Genomic DNA, 20,605 nt, shown 5'->3' with positions numbered 1-20,605 from the left:
GAGAGAGAAGGTTCGGGAGTTTCCCTCGACTCCCACTACAGCCCCAGCCCTAGCCCTGAAGCAGGTGACTCTTGACAGATTTAAGGCTCTAGTGGGACCCATACGGGCTTCCTTCCTCTCTGTTGGTACTGGCACGTAGACATTGGCCAGTAGTTCTGACGGGGCTTCTCTAAGCCCTGTTGAACAGGCGTCTCCCCTGCAACTAGGAAATGGTGGAGCTCTGAATGGTCCTGTCCCCGGTTCTCTCCTGTGGGGAGGGCACGCATTCTAAGCACCTGGAAGCTTGGTCTCTGACCAAGCGTTATTACAAAATGCTGCTTAAATTTTGCCACTACAAACTGTGAGTAGGTACCAGCTTGCCTACTCCTGCTTTATCTTCGCGGGTCTTTGTTAAACCAGCCGTTGTAACATTGGAGTCACAGTGGACCTTGAATTTGATATGCATTCCTCTTTACAAACATTGACTTTTGAAAATACTAAGGATATTAAGGTTTTGTTTGAGGCTGCTCTTCTCCAGGCACAGGCATCTGCCCTGCAGTCCTCTAAATTGGATTCCTTAGAAACTGAAATTCAAACCCTGGAATCTTTGGATTCAGCCTCAGTTAAAGATAAGAATTTTACTCATCGTTGATTGGAATACCTAGAAAATCAAATTAGGAGACAGAACTTGAGACTGCTCAATTTTCCCAGGTCTCTGCACCTGTAGGTCTGGTTAAGAAATATTTAATTGAGGTTTTGGAGATGTCTGGTGATTCATTGGCTCCCTATCACGCGAGCCCAGTATATACTGGTCTCAGGAAGATCTGTTGGTGAGACCCCTCAAGGTCAAGATGGGGATAATATGAATCTTGCATCCTTTTTGGAATCCTCATTGGAAGTTATTACACAGAGAACTACTATGGTAGTATCCTTTGCTCTAGAGACGGATCGCAATGCAGTTCTGAAACTTCCTTTTAAACATTTGAAGAAACAGTTCTTGGGTTCAAAAGTTTGAGTATTTCCTGATCTTTCAAGAGAGACACAGATAAGGCGTAAGGCCTTCCTGGCCTTTTGGCCGAGGACACTGGCAGTGGATTCCAATTTTTTTGCTTAAGTTCTGCTTTGTGATACTTCAGGGTAAAACTTGAACCCAAGCAACTAGAAGAGTGTCTTGTTGCTGAAGAGGAAATAAATGTTGTTGCCTCATAAGCACACTGTAGGGGCAGGCTGGGGAGGGCTTTATGGGTAAACGACACGCTAGGGATATATTTCTGTAATTTTACTTCGTTAGTTTGATTTCTATTTCTTGAAGGTTTTGCATTTATTGTGGATGAATGTTTATTATTTTTTTCTTCTATTAAAATTTTTCTCTAATTCATGTTTATTTCATAATTTCTTGTTTATATCAATTGTTGGGATATATTGTTGCAAAATTAATAAAGATATTAAAAAAACTATCATACTGGTTGGAGGCATATATGTTGCACAACACTATTGGCTGTCGGATGAGTATAATGTGGCAGGTGATAGTGTTGTTCTACATCTTTATGGACCCTCTGTATCTGAGTTACCTGACTTTTGTGCACTGGTATAGCAACACCACCCTTTTTGCTATGGCTTCAATGGCTATACAGTCTTTATGTTTTCAGTTTCCCATGCATTACCTCGAACAGATGGGTCTCCTGCGGGAAGGCCAAATCTGCCTGATGTCTTTGTAGGGCCTGCAGAATTTTTGAATGCTTTATTGGGGAGGATGTGCCCCCCACAGTCTGGAATCAATTTAACTATGGTAACAGAATATAACTCAAACTTTACTCGCTCCAAAGCTCCCAACAATGAGAAGAGGGGGCTGTCCTAGCCACAAGCCCCCCTCGTAACAGATGCAATACATTGGACCCAGCATTTTATTCAATCTCCATACATTACTCTCCAGCTTTTGTTTTAAACTGGTAACAGTGTATTCTCCTTTTCCCTACTACTACTACTATTTAACATTTCTAAAGCGCTACCAGGGTTGCGCAGCTCTGTACAATTAACAAAGAAGGACAGTCCCTGCTCAAAGGAGCTTACAATCTAAAGGACAAAAAGTGCAGTCAATCAAGATTGAGGCAGTCTAGAGTTCCTGGATAGAGGTACAATGGTTAGGTGCCGAAAGCGACATTGAAGAGGTGGGCTTTGAGCAAGGATTTGAAGATGGGTAGGGAGAAGGCTTGGCGTATGGGCTCAGGAAGTTTATTCCAAGTATAGGGTGAGGCGAGGCAGAATGGGCGGAGTCTGAAGTTGGCGGTGGTGGAGAAGGGTACTGAGAGGAGGGATTTGTCCTGTGAGCGAAGATTACGGGTAGGAGCGTAAGGGGAGATGAGGGTAGAGAGGTAGCGAGGAGCTGCAGATTGAGTGCATTTGTAGGTTAGTAGGAGAAGGTTGAACTGTATGTGGTACCTGATAGGAAGCCAGTGAAGTGACTTGAGGAGAGGGGTGATATGAGCATATCGGTCTAGGCAGAAGATAAGACACGCAGCAGAGTTCTGAACGGATTGAAGGGGGGATAGATGGTTAAGTGGGAGGCCAGTGAGAAGTAGGTTGCAGTAGTCAAGGCGAGAGGTAATGAGAGAGTGGATGAGAGTTTGGGTGGTGTGCTCAGAGAGGAAAGGGCGAATTTTGCTGATGTTATAGAGAAAGAAGCGACAGGTCTTGGCTGTCTGCTGGATATGCGCAGAGAAGGAGAGGGAGGAGTCGAAGATGACTCCGAGGTTGCGTGCAGATGATACGGGGAGGATGAGGGTGTTATCGACTGAAATAGAGAGTGGAGGGAGAGGAGAAGTGGGTTTGGGTGGAAGGACAATGAGCTCGGTCTTGGCCATATTCAGTTTCAGGTGGCGGTTGGACATCCAAGCAGCAATGTCGGATAAGCAGGCCGATACTTTGGCCTGGGTTTCCGCGGTGATGTCTGGTGTGGAGAGATAAAGCTGGGTGTCTTCAGCATAAAGTTGATATTGGAACCCATGAGATGAGATCAGCGAGCCCAAGGAAGAGGTGTAGATTGAAAAAAGAAGGGGTCCAAGGACAGATCCCTGAGGAACTCCAACAGAGAGCGGGATGGGGGTGGAGGAAGATCCATGAGAATGTACTCTGAAGATACGGTGGGAGAGATAAGAGGAGAACCAGGAGAGGACAGAGCCCATATCCCTCTGCTGTAATGGTCCCCCCAAGAAAGAGGCATAGACTTCCGAATATTTCTCCGCCCCCCCTCTCCCTTTGTTTAACCCATTCCCTTCCAAGTTTTTCTAGTGGCCCTAGCAATGATGAAGCCAGGAATGTTTTAGTGTGCCGCACTCCCCTCCCCTCCCCCAGGTACTTTAAAAGGTGATTACGACAAAATGAGAAAAATGGTGAAAAAAAGACTGAAAGGAGCAGCTCGCAGAGTAAAAAACTTGCATCAGGCGTGGATGCTGTTTAAAAACACCATCCTGGAGGTTCAGGACAAATATATTCCACGTATTAGAAAAAAGGGAAAAAAGACTAAACGTCAGCCGGCGTGGCTAAACAGTAAGATAAAGGAAATCATTAGAGCCAAAAAACAATCCTTCAGAAAGTGGAGAAGAGAACCAACTGAAAGTAACAGGATAGATCATAAGGAATGCCAAGCCAAATGCAAAGCGGAGATAAGGAGGGCAAAAAAGGACTTTGAGAAGAAATTAGCGTTGGAAGCAAAAATACATAGTAAAAACTTTTTTAGATACATTAAAAGCAGGAAACCGGCCAAAGAGTCGGTTGGGCCGCTGGACGAAAATGGTGTTAAAGGGGCGATCAAGGAGGACAAAGCCGTAGCGGAGAAATTAAATGAATTCTTTGCTTCGGTCTTCACCGAGGAGGATTTGGGGGGGACACCGGTGCCGGAAAGAATATTTGAAGCGGGGGAGTCGGAGAAACTAAACAAATTCTCTGTAACCTTGGAGGATGTAATGGGTCAGTTCAGCAAGCTGAAGAGTAGTAAATCACCGGGACCTGATGGTATTCATCCCAGAGTATTAATAGAACTAAAAAATGAACTTGCGGAGCTACTGTTAGAAATATGCAATCTGTCCCTAAAATCGAGTGTAATACCGGAAGACTGGAGGGTAGCCAATATTACTCCGATTTTTAAGAAAGGTTCCAGAGGAGATCCGGGAAATTATAGACCGGTGAGTCTGACGTCGGTGCCGGGCAAGATGGTGGAGGCTATTATTAAGAATAAAATTGCAGAGCATATACAAAAACATGGACTGATGAGACAAAGTCAGCACGGATTTAGTGAAGGGAAGTCTTGCCTCACCAATCTAATGCATTTTTTTGAGGGGGTAAGCAAACATGTGGACAATGGGGAGCCGGTTGATATTGTATATCTGGATTTTCAGAAGGCGTTTGACAAAGTGCCGCACGAAAGACTCCTGAAGAAATTGCAGAGTCATGGAATCGGAGGTAGGGTATTATTATGGATTAAGAACTGGTTGAAAGATAGGAAGCAGAGAGTAGGATTGCGTGGCCAGTATTCTCAGTGGAGGAGGGTAGTTAGTGGGGTCCCGCAGGGGTCTGTGCTGGGTCCGTTGCTTTTTAATGTATTTATAAATGACCTAGAGATGGGAATAACTAGTGAGGTAATTAAATTCGCCGATGACACAAAATTATTCAGGGTCGTCAAGTCGCAGGAGGAATGTGAACGATTACAGGAGGACCTTGCGAGACTGGGAGAATGGGCGTGCAAGTGGCAGATGAAGTTCAATGTTGACAAGTGCAAAGTGATGCATGTGGGTAAGAGGAACCCGAATTATAGCTACGTCTTGCAAGGTTCCGCGTTAGGAGTTACGGATCAAGAAAGGGATCTGGGTGTCGTCGTCGATGATACGCTGAAACCTTCTGCTCAGTGTGCTGCTGCGGCTAGGAAAGCGAATAGAATGTTGGGTGTTATTAGGAAGGGTATGGAGTCCAGGTGTGCGGATGTTATAATGCCGTTGTATCGCTCCATGGTGCGACCGCAGCTGGAGTATTGTGTTCAGTACTGGTCTCCGTATCTCAAAAAAGATATAGTAGAATTGGAAAAGGTACAGCGAAGGGCGACGAAAATGATAGTGGGGATGGGACGACTTTCCTATGAAGAGAGGCTGAGAAGGCTAGGGCTTTTCAGCTTGGAGAAGAGACGGCTGAGGGGAGATATGATAGAAGTGTATAAAATAATGAGTGGAATGGATCGGGTGGATGTGAAGCGACTGTTCACGCTATCCAAAAATACTAGGACTAGAGGGCATGAGTTGAAGCTACAGTGTGGTAAATTTAAAACGAATCGGAGAAAATTTTTCTTCACCCAACGTGTAATTAGACTCTGGAATTCATTGCCGGAGAACGTGGTACGGGCGGTTAGCTTGACGGAGTTTAAAAAGGGGTTAGATAGATTCCTAAAGGACAAGTCCATAGACCGCTATTAAATGGACTGGAAAAATTCCTCATTTTTAGGTATAACTTGTCTGGAATGTTTTTACGTTTGGGGAGCGTGCCAGGTGCCCTTGACCTGGATTGGCCACTGTCGGTGACAGGATGCTGGGCTAGATGGACCTTTGGTCTTTCCCAGTATGGCACTACTTATGTACTTATGTACTTATGTCTCTGCTGCAGTTTTCACCTGGGCAGCGGCCTGCATGGGACTTCCTCTCTGAACTGTCCCGCCCATACTGTTCAGGAAGGAAGTCCTGGTGCAGGCTACAGGCAGCCTATGGCTGCCGCTGCCCGGGTGAAGAGTGCAACAGAGCAGATTTTAAGGTGAGGGCAGGGGGCCGGGTCTGACATGGTGTGTACACAACATACACACCTAGTATAAATATGCCATTGACCTCTACGACAATTAGCAGTTCACATTCAATCCCACAACTCTTCTTCTCCATCCCTTCCCATGTTCAGCCCTGTTAAGAAAAATGAAACAGGATAAGGGCCATCCATTGACCCTCTTGGTTTAAATTGGTAAGCCATCCTATAGCTTCAATTATCTCCCACCATCGCCAATGGGGAATGGAGAAGCCCTTGTTTCCCCATCTAGCTGAGATTGCGGTCCTGATTCTGTAGTGTTCATTGTGTCCTCATCACAGGAGGGGTTTTCAGTCTTCAGACCTTTTGATGCCAACTCCTTATGAGATCTAGCTGGATGGGTCCTAGATGGCCCACTTCACTCCATCTGTTCTTTTTGACCCAGGGAGGTAGTTGACTGTCACCTTGAGCTGGCAGCGTGATCCATTTTGGACCTCCTGTCTTCCTGAGAAGTGTCAGAAGGTGGTCGACAGGCTCCTCCATGTAGTTTGGCAAGAAATTTCTGTACCCCTCGGGTGTAGCAAGGAACTTCCGCCTGCCATTGACCGTTACCACCAACTTTGCAGGATACCACATGCCCACACATAAGCCCTTTTTTTTATATATATATAGATCCATCTTGTACGGATGCAACTTTTTACACTTTTGCAGAGTCTTCAAGCTCAAATCTGGGAGAATAAGGACCTCTGCGTTGTCATATTGACAAACTTTAAGTTGCCTTGCTCTCCTTAGCACCAACTTCATCTCCTGAAATTGCAAAAGTTTCATCATGAAAGTTCTTGGGGGCAATGTGGCCTCTGGTCTCAGTTGCATTTCTCTGTGCGCCCTTTCAATTTCAAATGCCAGGTTAGCTTCAGTTTCTGGAAAACAGGACTGGAGTGACTTCTGACCATATGCCAGAGGAGCTGGACCCTCATGGCCTTCAGGAACCCCTAAGATTCCCAAATTCAAGCGCTGGCTTCTGTTTTCTTGATCTTCAATTTTTTTCTGCCTTTGCATTGTACCTCTGGAGGATATTTCCTCCTTCCATTCCTCTGCATGTTCTTCCATTTTAGCCTCAAGTGAGTCTATCCAGGTGGATAGATCATCAGATCTGTTTTCTAATCTGGCTACCACCAGATCAAATATTTCTGTCTTAGAACCTCTAATTTCCTTCAGAATTAAGTCCCATATGGCTTCAGGTGGCTTCTCCACTTCATCAACTGTAGAAACAACATTAGGTCTGGCAGGCTGTATGTTAGCTAGACTCTCTGAAAGTTGCCCCCCTTGACCAAGTTTAGTAGCATATATGTCCTTAATAATGACTGAAGCCTTAAGTTTAATTTGTTTGGTCATGATTCCTGAAAGGAAAAGTACCAAAACCAGCAAGCCGTAGGACCCACTTAATATGGAGGTCTCAGGGCAGTTCTAGTGGGCAAGGTGGAGATGTCCAGCCTGGAAGCTGAAAGGATGCTCCCAACTCCAGTGCCACTCACCCAAAGTTGCTGCATGGGCATCCTGCTGCTCAGTTGCCACCCAGTTCATCTAATCTCTTCGTCCCAAGTGGCCCCTCTCCCCCGGTCTACTTTGTGGCTCCAGCAGGCTGGTTCTCTCCTGCATTGTGCACTTGGGTCCCGGGCCAACCAGAGGCAAAAAACTACACCTGGCCTCTGGAACTCCAGTCCAGGATCTTGCCTGCTGTTTTCAAGGGAGGAATGCCTCAGTGGAGATTGCCTGTCGGCCTGTTTTCAGGATCTTAGTGCTGTTCTCAAGTCCTCGATTCCCCAGCTCACTGAGGCTTATACTGTCCCTGGGGAGAGATTTCCTACTGGCTGACTTACTATGCGGCTCATGCTGGGCCACAGCTGATTGCTCGTGGCTCCCACTGCTCACTACTGTCTGCGCTCACCCTGAGGGCTGCAAATAGAAGCTCCCCAGTTGAACAAGCTCTCCTGCTCTGTCCCCAAGGTGGCTCTCGCCAGCAGCTTTTACCTCGATAAGTTTGTGCTTGCCAGGGAGTTACTTGGGAGGTAGATGGTGGGGGGGATCAAGGAGCTCCCTTTGTCACATTCATCTTGGTAGCTAGCTCCACCAGAAGTTCTCTGGTTTCTGGTCTTTAAACAAAATGTAATATTAAGCAAAGCAACCCTCAGTAAATGTAATACAGTTTTTAAATTATGACTTCATTTATTTAAGGAAAAAAATGTTATCAAATACTGATATAACCCATATGAAAAAATAACTACCTCCAGAGTGGAATCAAGATGGTGTTTTGAAAAGATGCCCAGCTGGACTGCTTTTTACCTTTGTTCCTTAGTGCCTGCTTTATGTATTCTTTCCTGGTCCTTGATATGCGGAAAGAAAAGGGGTAAGGTGCCACAGCTTCCTCCAGCATCCACCCCAATCCCAGCAATGAAGCAGACCTTGTTTCAAGGATTTTTTTGCATTGGCTGACTCATGTGCTGTAAGGTGTATTGCTGATTCCCTTGGAGGCTGTGAGACCTTGGCAGCCCGGAAGTTTGCTCCCATTGTAGGGTTTGGGTGCATTGGGAGAGGGAACTCCCAACGCCGACGTCCCTAATGGAAGAAACCCCAAATGAGATGTTTCACCCAGAGAGAGATCTAGTTCTGGGGCCAGGATAGCAGTTGCAGCAGGATGCTGGCCTTGGTTTAAGGAAGGGTGGAGCAGAGTCTGGCAGCGGTGGTCTCAGTGCTGCAGAAGCCAAGTTTTTGTCACACTGGATGTGTTATGGGACACTATGCGTTTGCATTTTGCATTTGTCTTGTCTTCTCATTTTGGTGTTCAATTAGCAGAGCTTTCCAGAACCTCTTCAGACCATTCACAGAAGTTGGAGCAGTCTTTGGAGAATGTTAGTGATCTGCAGAATACTTGTTGCTCCTTGGTTAAGGATAAATTTGTTCGCCATAAGAAACTGGAATATCTGGAGAACAAGACTAGGAAGAATACTTCCATTTTACAAATTTTCCTAAGTCACCTTTAGTGGCTCTGTTGGACATGTTCCGGTATATGAGGGAAATATTGAAGATCCCACCAGAGGCTATTCCGCCTATGGTTCAAGTCCAGTATCTAACAATAACTGGTTAGATCTGCTCTGAACCTCCTGATGAATCTATTATGAACTTAGAGTTTTTTGAATCATCTTTGGATGTCATCACCTCTAAATCACACGTGGCTACTTTTGCTATGGAGACTGACCAGAATGTTACTCTCCAACTTTATTTCTGTTCAATGGAGCAGTTGTTTTTGGGATCTAAAGTTAGAATTTTTCCCAATTTGTCAAGAGTGACTCAGAAACTGTGGCAGGAGTTCTTGGTCATGTGACCTAGAGCTGAGAAGCTGGATTTGAGGTTTGTTTTGCAATTTCCTTGTATATATACATATATACTTGAAATAAAGTATATATGTTCTTTGACCCGAAACAACTATTGGATTTTATAATCTGTAAAGAGGAGCTGAGGGTTGTGACATAAGTTAGATCTTTCTGCTTGGGCTGGCTTGGATGCATAGGACTAAGTTTGTTTTTTCTTTTTTCTTTTCTTTTTATATTATTTTTTTTTCCTGGACTCAATTCCTTATCCTTGGTGTAATGGACAAAAATTTGAGTCCTCTCTTCCTTTTTATTATATTTCTTGTTGTAATTGGTGATATTTCCTTTGTCATGAATATTGTGATTGACATTATTTGAAATTTAGTAAGCACAAAAGAAAAAGAAAAAAGAGCTACCCCCTTACTTAACCAATTGACCAAATTTAATTGATTATTAGATTCAGCTGATTGAATACAGCCAGCCATGTTTACAGCCATTCTAGACCTCACTATATATTGAACCTTACTATGAGAGTGAAGTATTCATCACAGAGTTTCTACAAGAACGCTATGACACGATCAAAGGAAATTTCCAGAAGAGAAAAAAAAACCGTTGAAGTATATCAGTCTGGAAAGGATTACAAAACCATTTCTAAAGCTCTGGGACTCTCCTGAACCACAGTGAGAGCCGTTATCTCCAAATGAGAAGACTTGGAACAGCGGTGCATCTTTATAGGAGTGACTGTTCTACCAAAATTACTCCAAGGATGCATCAACAACTCATCTGCGAAATTGCAAAACAACCCAGAATGTTCAAATAACCCACAGGCCTCTCTAGTCTCAGCTTATGTCAGGGTTCATGATTCCACAATAAGGAAGAGACTGGGCTAAAATGGGGTTCATGAGAGAAGAGCAAGAATAAGATCAGTGCTTATCTCATAAACACACCTGGATGATCCCCCAACCTTTTGGGATAATGTTCAATGGACAGATGAGTCAATTGAAACTCTGAACAACACAGCTCCCAATATGTCTGGCGTAAAACAAGCACAGCATTCCACATATAAAAAATATCATACCAACAGTCAAACATGGTGGTGGTAGTTTGATGCTGTGAGGATGCTTCATGTTGTTTATAGTTGCAGACTGCCACTTTCAAGAGTTCTGAAATTAATTTGTTTCCTATTAATGGGAAGTGAGGCATGTGAAAAGTATCTGGTCTGCTCAGCCTCTGATACTTTTGAAGCTTTTTGAATCAATAATGTGAACTTCTGCATTGGCCACTGATAAACACAGGCTTTCATGATTGCAGATGTTTGACATCTGTGTTGGTGTGCAGGAAAAGCTTACAAGTGGGCCAAGTACTAGAGGGATTTTTTTTTTTTTGGAGATAAAGCCAAAGAGGTTGTGAGTCTTTTCAAAGACCTCTAGAGGTCATTTCATACCCTCCACTACTATCTTCATGCCACTTTCCATATTCTGTAGCTACACAAGTTAGAAATCCAGCTACCTATTCAAAAGTGAGGTGAGTTAAGACTGAATTCAGAGACTATAGCTACCATTTAAGTCTTTGTTTCAGGAAGGTTTCCTGAGGAGGCTGAGGTTTTATGAAATCACTTGGCCGATCATAAATTGTTACCTTTTTCCTTTGGATTATAGGGCTGCATATTACAACTATTGCAACATCCTCCAAGGTGTCCTCCAAGGTAGAAATAATGCTTGACAAACCTACTCAGGTTGGCAATCTCCTCCTCCTTTATAGCCAAAGCAGTTGAAACTAATTCAGTACAGTAGAGGAAGGAGAAATTTGTTTCGGCTAATTTTTGCCACTGCGTGCCAAACCGTTTTAAACATAAGAGTCTTAAGACAAATTCTTCATGATAGAGAAGCTTAAGATGGTTATTCTAAGCACTGTAATGTGCCTTGTAGGAAAAAAACTGCTGTTTTTTTTTCTCAATTTGAATGAAATGTACACTCTTATATAGTGATATCAATCCACAGGCAACATTTCTAATTTTTCATAGGGAAATACCATCACTTGTACTGCATACTTGTCACGTAGTTTGAATTCTGCATGTTTTTATGAAATATGTAGGTATCACTGCAGCATTCCTGTACAAGAGTTTCAAGGTTTCCCTAACTGGAAAATTGACCAGTCAGATACATTTCAGGCAGGACAGAGGAATCATTGCAGAACATTTTTTTCCCAAATACAGTCTGAGCCTGAAATCTGAATTGAAATTCATAGGGACTCTTCTAGACATGACTCAAGCCATCATATGCCTTCCAGTCAGCAAGGTAGGCAGATATTATTCAAAGTACAGGGCATCATGCCAGATGCAAGGAATATTATTTCACTCCAACATTTGCTATCTCATCCTCCTACCTTGGATGTTAAGTAATAATGTCTCTGGACTATTGTCTTAGGTATGTCCAGCTTCTAGGCGGTAATTCAGTAGAAGTCTTATAATTACAAGTGGAGATGATTAGCAGTCTGTCAGGCCAAGGTTCATTTCTTTCCCACCCAGAAATTGGTTGAATACATTTTACTTAGGGAACAGCTATCTGCTGCTGTCTCTACATAGACAATCTTTAGCTGGAAGATTTGTGTATATCTTGTCTTATTTTGAAGCCTTCCATAAGCCACTCATTAGTATGGGACCTCAGTGTCATTTTAATCTAGTTGATTAAAGCAGCCTTTGAACCTCTGGTCTCTGACATGCTAATGAATTGCTTTATATCAAGTTTGTGAATAAACATGAAAGGTTGTTTTTGGTGGGGGGGGGGGGGTTAGTTGCTTTAACCTGTAGAGAGGACGATGTAATAAGATGTACTGCCCTTTAGTGGGTAGTTTACTATTCCTTATTGAAAGAGGGACACTGGCTAAGTGCTTCATTTATAATTACCATCAAAGTCCTTATGTTGGCCCACAGGATCACTACTGTGGGTTTCCTATGTTTTTGGCCCATATACTTCAACATACTACTTACGTTCTTTATAACAAAATCTTATGTTGTTCCTTCCCACACCAAATATGTTTTGGGACAATCAGAAAACACCAAAGAAGAAAAACCTTTGCTAAACCACAAACCAAAACAACACACAAGCAAAGGTGACTAAAAAGAATCCCAAAGTAAATAGTGGTAATGAGTGATGCTTTATTCTGTTGAAGGAAAGACTCTACATGAATTTGTGTTTCAGCTGAAAGACCTTCATCAGGGGTCTGATCTCACAACCTCATCATACAATGGAGTATATTACTGAAACATACACATCAACCTTCATGGTACCTATACTAATTCCTGTTGTTGAAGTGCTCGGGCTCTTTAAAACAAAACACAATCTAGCACTGCTGGTATCTTTCTTTCAACATAATAAAGCATCACTCATTACCACAATTTATTTTGGGACTCCTTTTTGTTGCCTTTACTTATATGTTGTTTCGGGACAACCAGAGACACTGCTTTTGCTGTTATGGCACTCATTTGTGGAATGTATTGGTTTTATATTCGTTTGGAAACCTTCTACAAATAATGTAAGGCCAATTAAAAAAAAAAAGTCATCTACCTGGCATTTTTCTCTTAATCTCTTTTGGGTGTTCTCATTGTCTTCATCTGGCATATTAAGTAGGGGAGTCCCAGGAACCTGCAGATTTTGAGTATCAGCCTGATTTTTCTGTTTGTTAGTAATAATAACAAAAAAATATTCATTTTATTGTGTGTAACCCCCGTTTTTAAGATCGCTGTTATTTTTGATTATTCTGTTTTTATATCTATGAACAGCTAGTACAAGTCTTGACAAATTTTCTTAGGATACAGGAGCCAGAATTAAGAACAATTGGAATATTTATGAGCACCAAGCAACCTCACTGTCTGCCATCATCCACTTATCCATGCACCCTAGCAGCCTCAACTTTTTGTCATCCCCCATCTCCCTCCACCCCCCCCCCCCCCACACTTAGCAGCCTTAGCCTTTGGTCATTGTTCTCCCCTAACCCCCCCCCCCCCCAACACATATAACTCGCTCTCGGCCTCTGGTCATCATCCGCCCCTTCCTCCTCCTCCCCCCCCCCCCCACACCCTAGCAGCCTCAGCTTCTGGTCATCAGCAACTCCCATCTGTTCCCTTGTCAGTCCCTGCTTCAGCTTCTTGTCCCCAACCATCATTTAGCCCCAATATTAAATTCTTCTCCCAGCCCTAGCATTAGCCACCTCCTTCCATCTGTCCCCCAGGTTGAGCTAACCATCTGCCAGTGTTAGCCGCTTTCTACCATTTCCACCTGTTAATACTTGCCACCTCCTTCTATACCCAGCCTCCATATTAGCCCTCAACTCCCTTTTCCCATCCCCATTAGCTTCTGCCTTCTCTTTCCACCCTTATGTCCCTTCTCCCACTCCCATCCCTTAACATCTGCCCCTTCTCTCATACCCAGTCCAGCCTCAGACCCTTCTGTCAGCCTCATTCACCACACTAGCACCGCTAAATCCCCTGTAGAGAGATTTGCATGCCTCCACTGCATACAAATCTCATAAATATTTATTGTGGATATCCTGAAAACCTGACTGACTGGGGTGCCTCCTGGACCAGGTTTGGGAACCACTGACTTGCATATTGACTTGCCAGAATTGCTTGTCGCATGTGGGCCAAAGTTGTACATAGTAATATTTTATATAATTCAGAGCAAGAGGATATGGGTTAGGTAGTTGGGGCTATAGAATGCTGCTGTGCAATATATATAAATGTGTAATGAATGTTGAAGTATTAATCTTGTACCTCTCTAATACTACTACATTTCTATTTGAAGAGTTCCTGTCTTCAGGCAATATCAATTGGATGGGAAGGAGGTGTTTATGTACAAACCTGTGGTCACACTTTGCACATAGACTGTCATAAGTCTTACATGGAATCATTACGTGTAAGTTATATAGCTTTTTCTTATTCCATGTTTTTTCATGTGGGAGAAGATAATTTAACATCATTCAGGCATTTATGGTTTTTAACATTCATGACAACTGTCTACATGCTAAGCTGTACTGCTTTAAAGAGAAGTGGAGTATAACTTTATAGAGAGCATCTAGGTTCGGAAAATGGGCATTTGGGTCTGTTCATTCAAAACAGTGCTGCTATTTTATAAAAGGCTTGATGAACGGTAGGGCCTTTTATAAAATACATATAGCACTGCCCAGTGGCGTACCAAGGGCGGGGCGGTGGGGGCGGTCCACCCCGGGTGCAAATCAGCAGGGGGTGCTCTGCTCCCACTGCTCCAGTCCCTCCATTTGGGTGTCGTCCATGCCTCTCTTCTGGCTGGTTCTGCGCCTTTCTTCTGCTCCACCCCTGCCAAACTGCCGCCACTATTGCCTCTCCATCTCCTCTGGCCAGACGGTCCCGCGCCTTCCTCCAGCAGCCTCCAGCCCTGTCAAGCTGTCACCACCGCCACTGCTGCTTCTCACCCAGCAGACTAGCAGCGGTAAGAAAAAGCAGGAAGAGAAGGGCCAATATGACACTTTGAACTGTGTAGGTCAAAGTGTAACATATACAGAGTGGGCAAAAGAGGAGAACATAGCATAGTGTGCTTTTTTACTACTATTGTCCTCCCAGGTGGGATTGGCATGGATTGGGTAGAAAGAGAAAGGAGATGATTATGGTTATTTATAGTTTCCACTCAAACTTGAAAAATAGTGATCGAAACCCACTTACTAGTATGTTCAGAAGATTTGAATCAACACTCCATATCTCTCAGAAGGAGGAAAAAGAACCTCAGTTATTGCCGAAACCAAGACAATGTTCAAAAGAACTGTGTAATTCCAACTTACTTGGATCGGCTATTTGTGACCATCTCTTAGCAAAGGTGACTAAAGTCACCAGAAATAAAATATTGGGTTTTAGTGAATTCTTTTAGAGCAAACAATTTGTAATACAACAGTCCAAACACTATCCTTTTATGTGAAAAAATAAGTTACAGAAGTTAAAATGTAACTTTTGCAGACTGCCTAATGTGTGGCGGCGGACAAAAAAAAACAAATAGAATGCTAGGAATTATTAGGAAAGGGATTTAAATTAAGATCAAGAATATTATAATGCATCTATCACTCCATGGTATGACTTCACCTTCAGTATTGTGTTCAATTCTGGTTGCCATATCTCAGAAAAGATATAGTCTCCCTGGCATGGGACATCCGCCAACCGCTGCTGAACAGAATGTTCCAAGTCATAAATATGTAGCCATAAGAGTCTGCACATTGCTATACTTTGGGCAGAGATGCTGGATGCCATGTCAAAAGTGTTGTAAGTGCCCCTGGCCAAGTACTTTCAACACGCCTTCTGCTGCTTGGCCAACTGGCAAAATGACTCGGCCTGCTCCGGAGGAAGTGTCTCAGCCAGGTCCATCAACTTGCACACCGAGTTTTGCATGTAGACACTCTTGAAGAGGTGGTAGAAATGTATTTGGGAGATGAGCATCGGGGCCTGGAACATCTTTCTCCCAAAAGAATCCAGGTTTCTAACTTCTCTACCTGGGGGCATCAAGGCATAGTCCCTGGAACTCCTAGCTCTTTTGAGAGCAGATTCCACCACCATGGAATTGTGAGGCTTGTCAAATCCAGGTACATGGTATCGATCTTCTTAGGCATGACAATGACCAACAGAAGGGACTCCCAATTCCTAACAAGGACTTCCTGGAGTACCTTGTGGAGATGGAGAGGTACAGTCACAGCATCCCTATGATGAGACGTGTAGTCCATGATCTCGAGCATCTTTGCTATGGGCTCGTCCTCATCTTGTAAAGGAAATGGAATGGTGTGAGCCATTTCCTTTACAAAAGATGGAAATGAAAGGCTCTCCAGAGGAGACTTTCTCCTTTCAGGTGGAGGGGAGGGTTCAGAGGATATCCCATAGGACTCATCTGAAGAAAAGTATCTGGGATCTTCTGCTGACTCCCATGAGTGCTCCTCATCAGTTTCAAGCAAACCTCTCTATGGTAGGGTTGAGACAGCCTGACTTGATGCAGAGGAGCCATATCCTCAAGAATGGTGTTGAGTCGGTTCCTGTCTCAACTCCTGTGAAACTTCCTCCACCGACATCAAGGGGGTCCTGGCTTGGGTGGCAGTTGATACTGGGGCCACACTTGGTACCAGTGTGGGAGGCTGAGGGCCAGGTGAGACTGCAGTGGAAGATAGGGGCATCAGCACCCCTGGTGCTGATGCTCACCATTGCATAAGGCCATCAAGCAGGACAGGAAGCAAGGCCCAGATGCGCTCATCGAGGGCTGACATCGGGAAAAGCTGGGGCTCCTGTTGAGAGACAGGTTGCAGGACTGTTGGGGTCAGTACTGGAGGTGGCTGGTGGCTTCTGGTAGAAGAGTTTGTTACCTCTGTTGCCGAATCCCTCGACGCCCTATAATTCCTGGCTCCATGCATCAAGGGGGATCAATGTCAATGCTTCTTGGTCTTAGCCCGAAGCTTGTCACCGAGGCTAGTCAGTGCCGACGATGGACAATCCCGGGTGCTCTGCATAGCAGTAGGCCTCGAGATAGGTGGAGACCCACTCGATGCACCACTGCTCCCAATGTCTTCAGGTCTAGCAGCAGCCTAACTTACCGATGCTTGATGTCGATGCTGATGCCTCTGACCTCAATTCCGATGTTGGTATCAAGGAACCGGACTTGGTACCAAAATATTTTTCGCGTTGAGCCTCTCTGGAAAATTGGGTCCTTTTCTTAATACGAAGACAAAAGATGCAGTTTGCAGGGCTATGGTCGGGCGCTAAACACTGGAGACATCAAGAATGGGTGTCTGTTCCAGAGATCGTCCCATAGCACCGGGTACAGCAATCAAAGCCACTGGGAACTTTAATGGATATGGGCAGGACATAGTGCCTGAAAAAGGGGCGAGGCACCCCAAAAAAATTAGGGTGTAAACCGAGCTGAGGCCAAGTCCTGAAAGTAACCTTGTAACAATGAATAAATAAGAAAACGTAAAATTTGGGGGGAAAAAACCCCTAAGAAAATAATGGGAAAGGGAAGTAAAGTTCTGTGAACAGAAGCACTGCTGAAGAGGTGAAGAAACACGTCGAAAGGCACAAAAAATGCACTTGGATCGAGCAATGTGTAGAGACAGTGAAAAAGTACATCTCCTCATCTTGGTAAAAAAGCAACTGAGGTGACCACGTTCGCGCAGCGGGTGGGAAGGCACTCGCGCATGAGCGGTGGAGTGTGTCTCACACTTCACAAAAATGCTCTTATGCTTGTCATAAGATCCGGACCGGGCATTGCGGCCTGAGTTACCCACTTGTGAGATTAGATAGGCCTGCTTGTCATCAGAGAATATTCTTAACAGACTTGGCTTTATTTTTTTAAATAAACTTATTGAAATTATTAAATTTTTGCATCAATATTCAAATGTGATCAGTGGTAGTGAGAATTTGTATACAGGGTGAGCACCACCACCATGGGGGATAGCCAACATTATTCAGCGCTATCTGTATAGCTATACAGAAAATTTAAGGACAGCCTATTTGCCAGATATCCGTAGACATAGGCAGAGCATCCGTGCTCCCCCTTCACTTCAGAGCAGTGTGTAAGAATTTTCAGCGGCACTGAAAATTCATAGTTAGTGTTTTATATTTTTATTGGCCAAGATAGGAGGTTAAACACTAAACTTAATGTCAAAATCAATTTTTACCTTTTTTTTTTAAATGTCTTGATGAACCAAAAACTTTCATTCAACAAATACAGTACAGATTACAGTGGGGGAAATAAGTATTTGATCCCTTGCTGATTTTGTAAGTTTGCCCACTGACAAAGACATGAGCAGCCCATAATTGAAGGGTAGGTTATTGGTAACAGTGAGAGATAGCACATCACAAATTAAATCCGGAAAATCACATTGTGGAAAGTATATGAATTTATTTGCATTCTGCAGAGGGAAATAAGTATTTGATCCCCCACCAACCAGTAAGAGATCTGGCCCCTACAGACCAGGTAGATGCTCCAAATCAACTCGTTACCTGCATGACAGACAGCTGTCGGCAATGGTCACCTGTATGAAAGACACCTGTCCACAGACTCAGTGAATCAGTCAGACTCTAACCTCTACAAAATGGCCAAGAGCAAGGAGCTGTCTAAGGATGTCAGGGACAAGATCATACACCTGCACAAGGCTGGAATGGGCTACAAAACCATCAGTAAGACGCTGGGCGAGAAGGAGACAACTGTTGGTGCCATAGTAAGAAAATGGAAGAAGTACAAAATGACTGTCAATCAACAAAGATCTGGGGCTCCACGCAAAATCTCACCTCGTGGGGTATCCTTGATCATGAGGAAGGTTAGAAATCAGCCTACAACTACAAGGGGGGAACTTGTCAATGATCTCAAGGCAGCTGGGACCACTGTCACCACGAAAACCATTGGTAACACATTACGACATAACGGATTGCAATCCTGCAGTGCCCGCAAGGTCCCCCTGCTCCGGAAGGCACATGTGACGGCCCGTCTGAAGTTTGCCAGTGAACACCTGGATGATGCCGAGAGTGATTGGGAGAAGGTGCTGTGGTCAGATGAGACAAAAATTGAGCTCTTTGGCATGAACTCAACTCGCCGTGTTTGGAGGAAGAGAAATGCTGCCTATGACCCAAAGAACACCGTCCCCACTGTCAAGCATGGAGGTGGAAATGTTATGTTTTGGGGGTGTTTCTCTGCTAAGGGCACAGGACTACTTCACCGCATCAATGGGAGAATGGATGGGGCCATGTACCGTATAATTCTGAGTGACAACCTCCTTCCCTCCGCCAGGGCCTTAAAAATGGGTCGTGGCTGGGTCTTCCAGCACGACAATGACCCAAAACATACAGCCAAGGCAACAAAGGAGTGGCTCAGGAAGAAGCACATTAGGGTCATGGAGTGGCCTAGCCAGTCACCAGACCTTAATCCCATTGAAAACTTATGGAGGGAGCTGAAGCTGCGAGTTGCCAAGCGACAGCCCAGAACTCTTAATGATTTAGAGATGATCTGCAAAGAGGAGTGGACCAAAATTCCTCCTGACATGTGTGCAAACCTCATCATCAACTACAGAAGACGTCTGACCGCTGTGCTTGCCAACAAGGGTTTTGCCACCAAGTATTAGGTCTTGTTTGCCAGAGGGATTAAATACTTATTTCCCTCTGCAGAATGCAAATAAATTCATATACTTTCCACAATGTGATTTTCCGGATTTAATTTGTGATGTGCTATCTCTCACTGTTACCAATAACCTACCCTTCAATTATGGGCTGCTCATGTCTTTGTCAGTGGGCAAACTTACAAAATCAGCAAGGGATCAAATACTTATTTCCCCCACTGTATATGTAGAACTCGCAAACTCATCCAAGGTAGCGGACAGTGACAATGAACAATATATGATGTCGAGAAACAAATCCATACCTCCCAAACACTTTAAGTGTAGTACAGCAACACGAGATTTCTCCACTGCCATATGCTTTGTGAAATAATACAAAACCCTACAAATAAATTAGGTATGCAGAGCCCACATAACAAACCCTCTGTACCATAACAGCACTAACTCTTAGTACGCATATAGCAAGAACTGTACCTTTGAAAAGACAGCACTACAGATACTGGACACTAATATACTTACCTGTTGGAAACGATGAGTAAGTCAGGCTGCTATAGATCTCCATACAGACTACTTGCTAGCAGAGTCGCTCACTTTCATTACATATGCAGAACACAGATCAGTGCTCGCCAATTACAAAACAAAGGACCAAAAATTAGAAATAGATACCCCAGAAAGCCACAATCTTTGAGCAGTGCAACACAGAATAAATGAAAAAGAAATGTATTTCTTCCTGTACTGAGCATGATATAAATATGTAAGAAATGCATATTCCCAAAGCTGGTATTTTCCATTTAGTAAAAACTGAAAATAATTTTTTTATTACCACTTTATGGCCCTGGTCTTTCAGCTCTGTTTGTCTTCTCCTAAATCCTTTCATGTCTCATTTCTTTGTTTTGTACCTTCCTGCCCTACATATGTCCTTTCCCCATCACTTCACCCCCAGACCTCAGTCTCCTTTTGTTCACTTCTTGCCTATTTACTAATTTTCCATCTTCTACCTTGTCATCCCCAGTTAATCTATTCCCTCATGTTTCACTCCTTATCCAGCCTTCTGTTCTTTTTCTATCTTTCATTCAATCAATTCTCCGAGGACAAGCAGGCTGCTTGTTCTCACTGATGGGTGACGTCCACGGCAGCCCCTCCAATCGGAATCTTCACTAGCAAAAACCTTTGCTAGCCCTCGCGCGCCGATGCGCACCGCGCATGCGCGGCCGTCTTCCCGCCCGAAACTGGCTCGTGCCAGCCAGTCTTCTTTTGTCCGCGCTCGGTACGGTCGTGTTACGCCGTTTGCGCCCCTTAAGTTGACCTCGCGCGTCTCTTTTGACTTTTCGCTAAAAAAAAAAAAAAGAAGGATTTTGGAAGAAGACCTTTTCGGTCTT

The 20,605-nt window shown here is 44.0% G+C and overlaps 1 protein-coding gene across 1 annotated transcript in view; it reads left to right on the top strand.

The window, feature by feature from the left end:
• Positions 1 to 20,605, top strand: part of UBR3 (ubiquitin protein ligase E3 component n-recognin 3) — a 686,242-nt gene that overhangs the window by 449,776 nt on the left and 215,861 nt on the right. The window contains 1 exon segment of the mRNA XM_030210854.1: positions 13,922 to 14,032. Coding sequence (XP_030066714.1) covers positions 13,922 to 14,032 — 111 coding nt within the window.

This window comes from Microcaecilia unicolor, chromosome 7, assembly GCF_901765095.1.
Source record: "Microcaecilia unicolor chromosome 7, aMicUni1.1, whole genome shotgun sequence".
Lineage (NCBI taxonomy): Eukaryota > Metazoa > Chordata > Amphibia > Gymnophiona > Siphonopidae > Microcaecilia > Microcaecilia unicolor.
The sequence above is the reverse complement of the archived record's forward strand: the minus strand, read 5'-3'. Positions and strand labels throughout refer to the sequence as shown.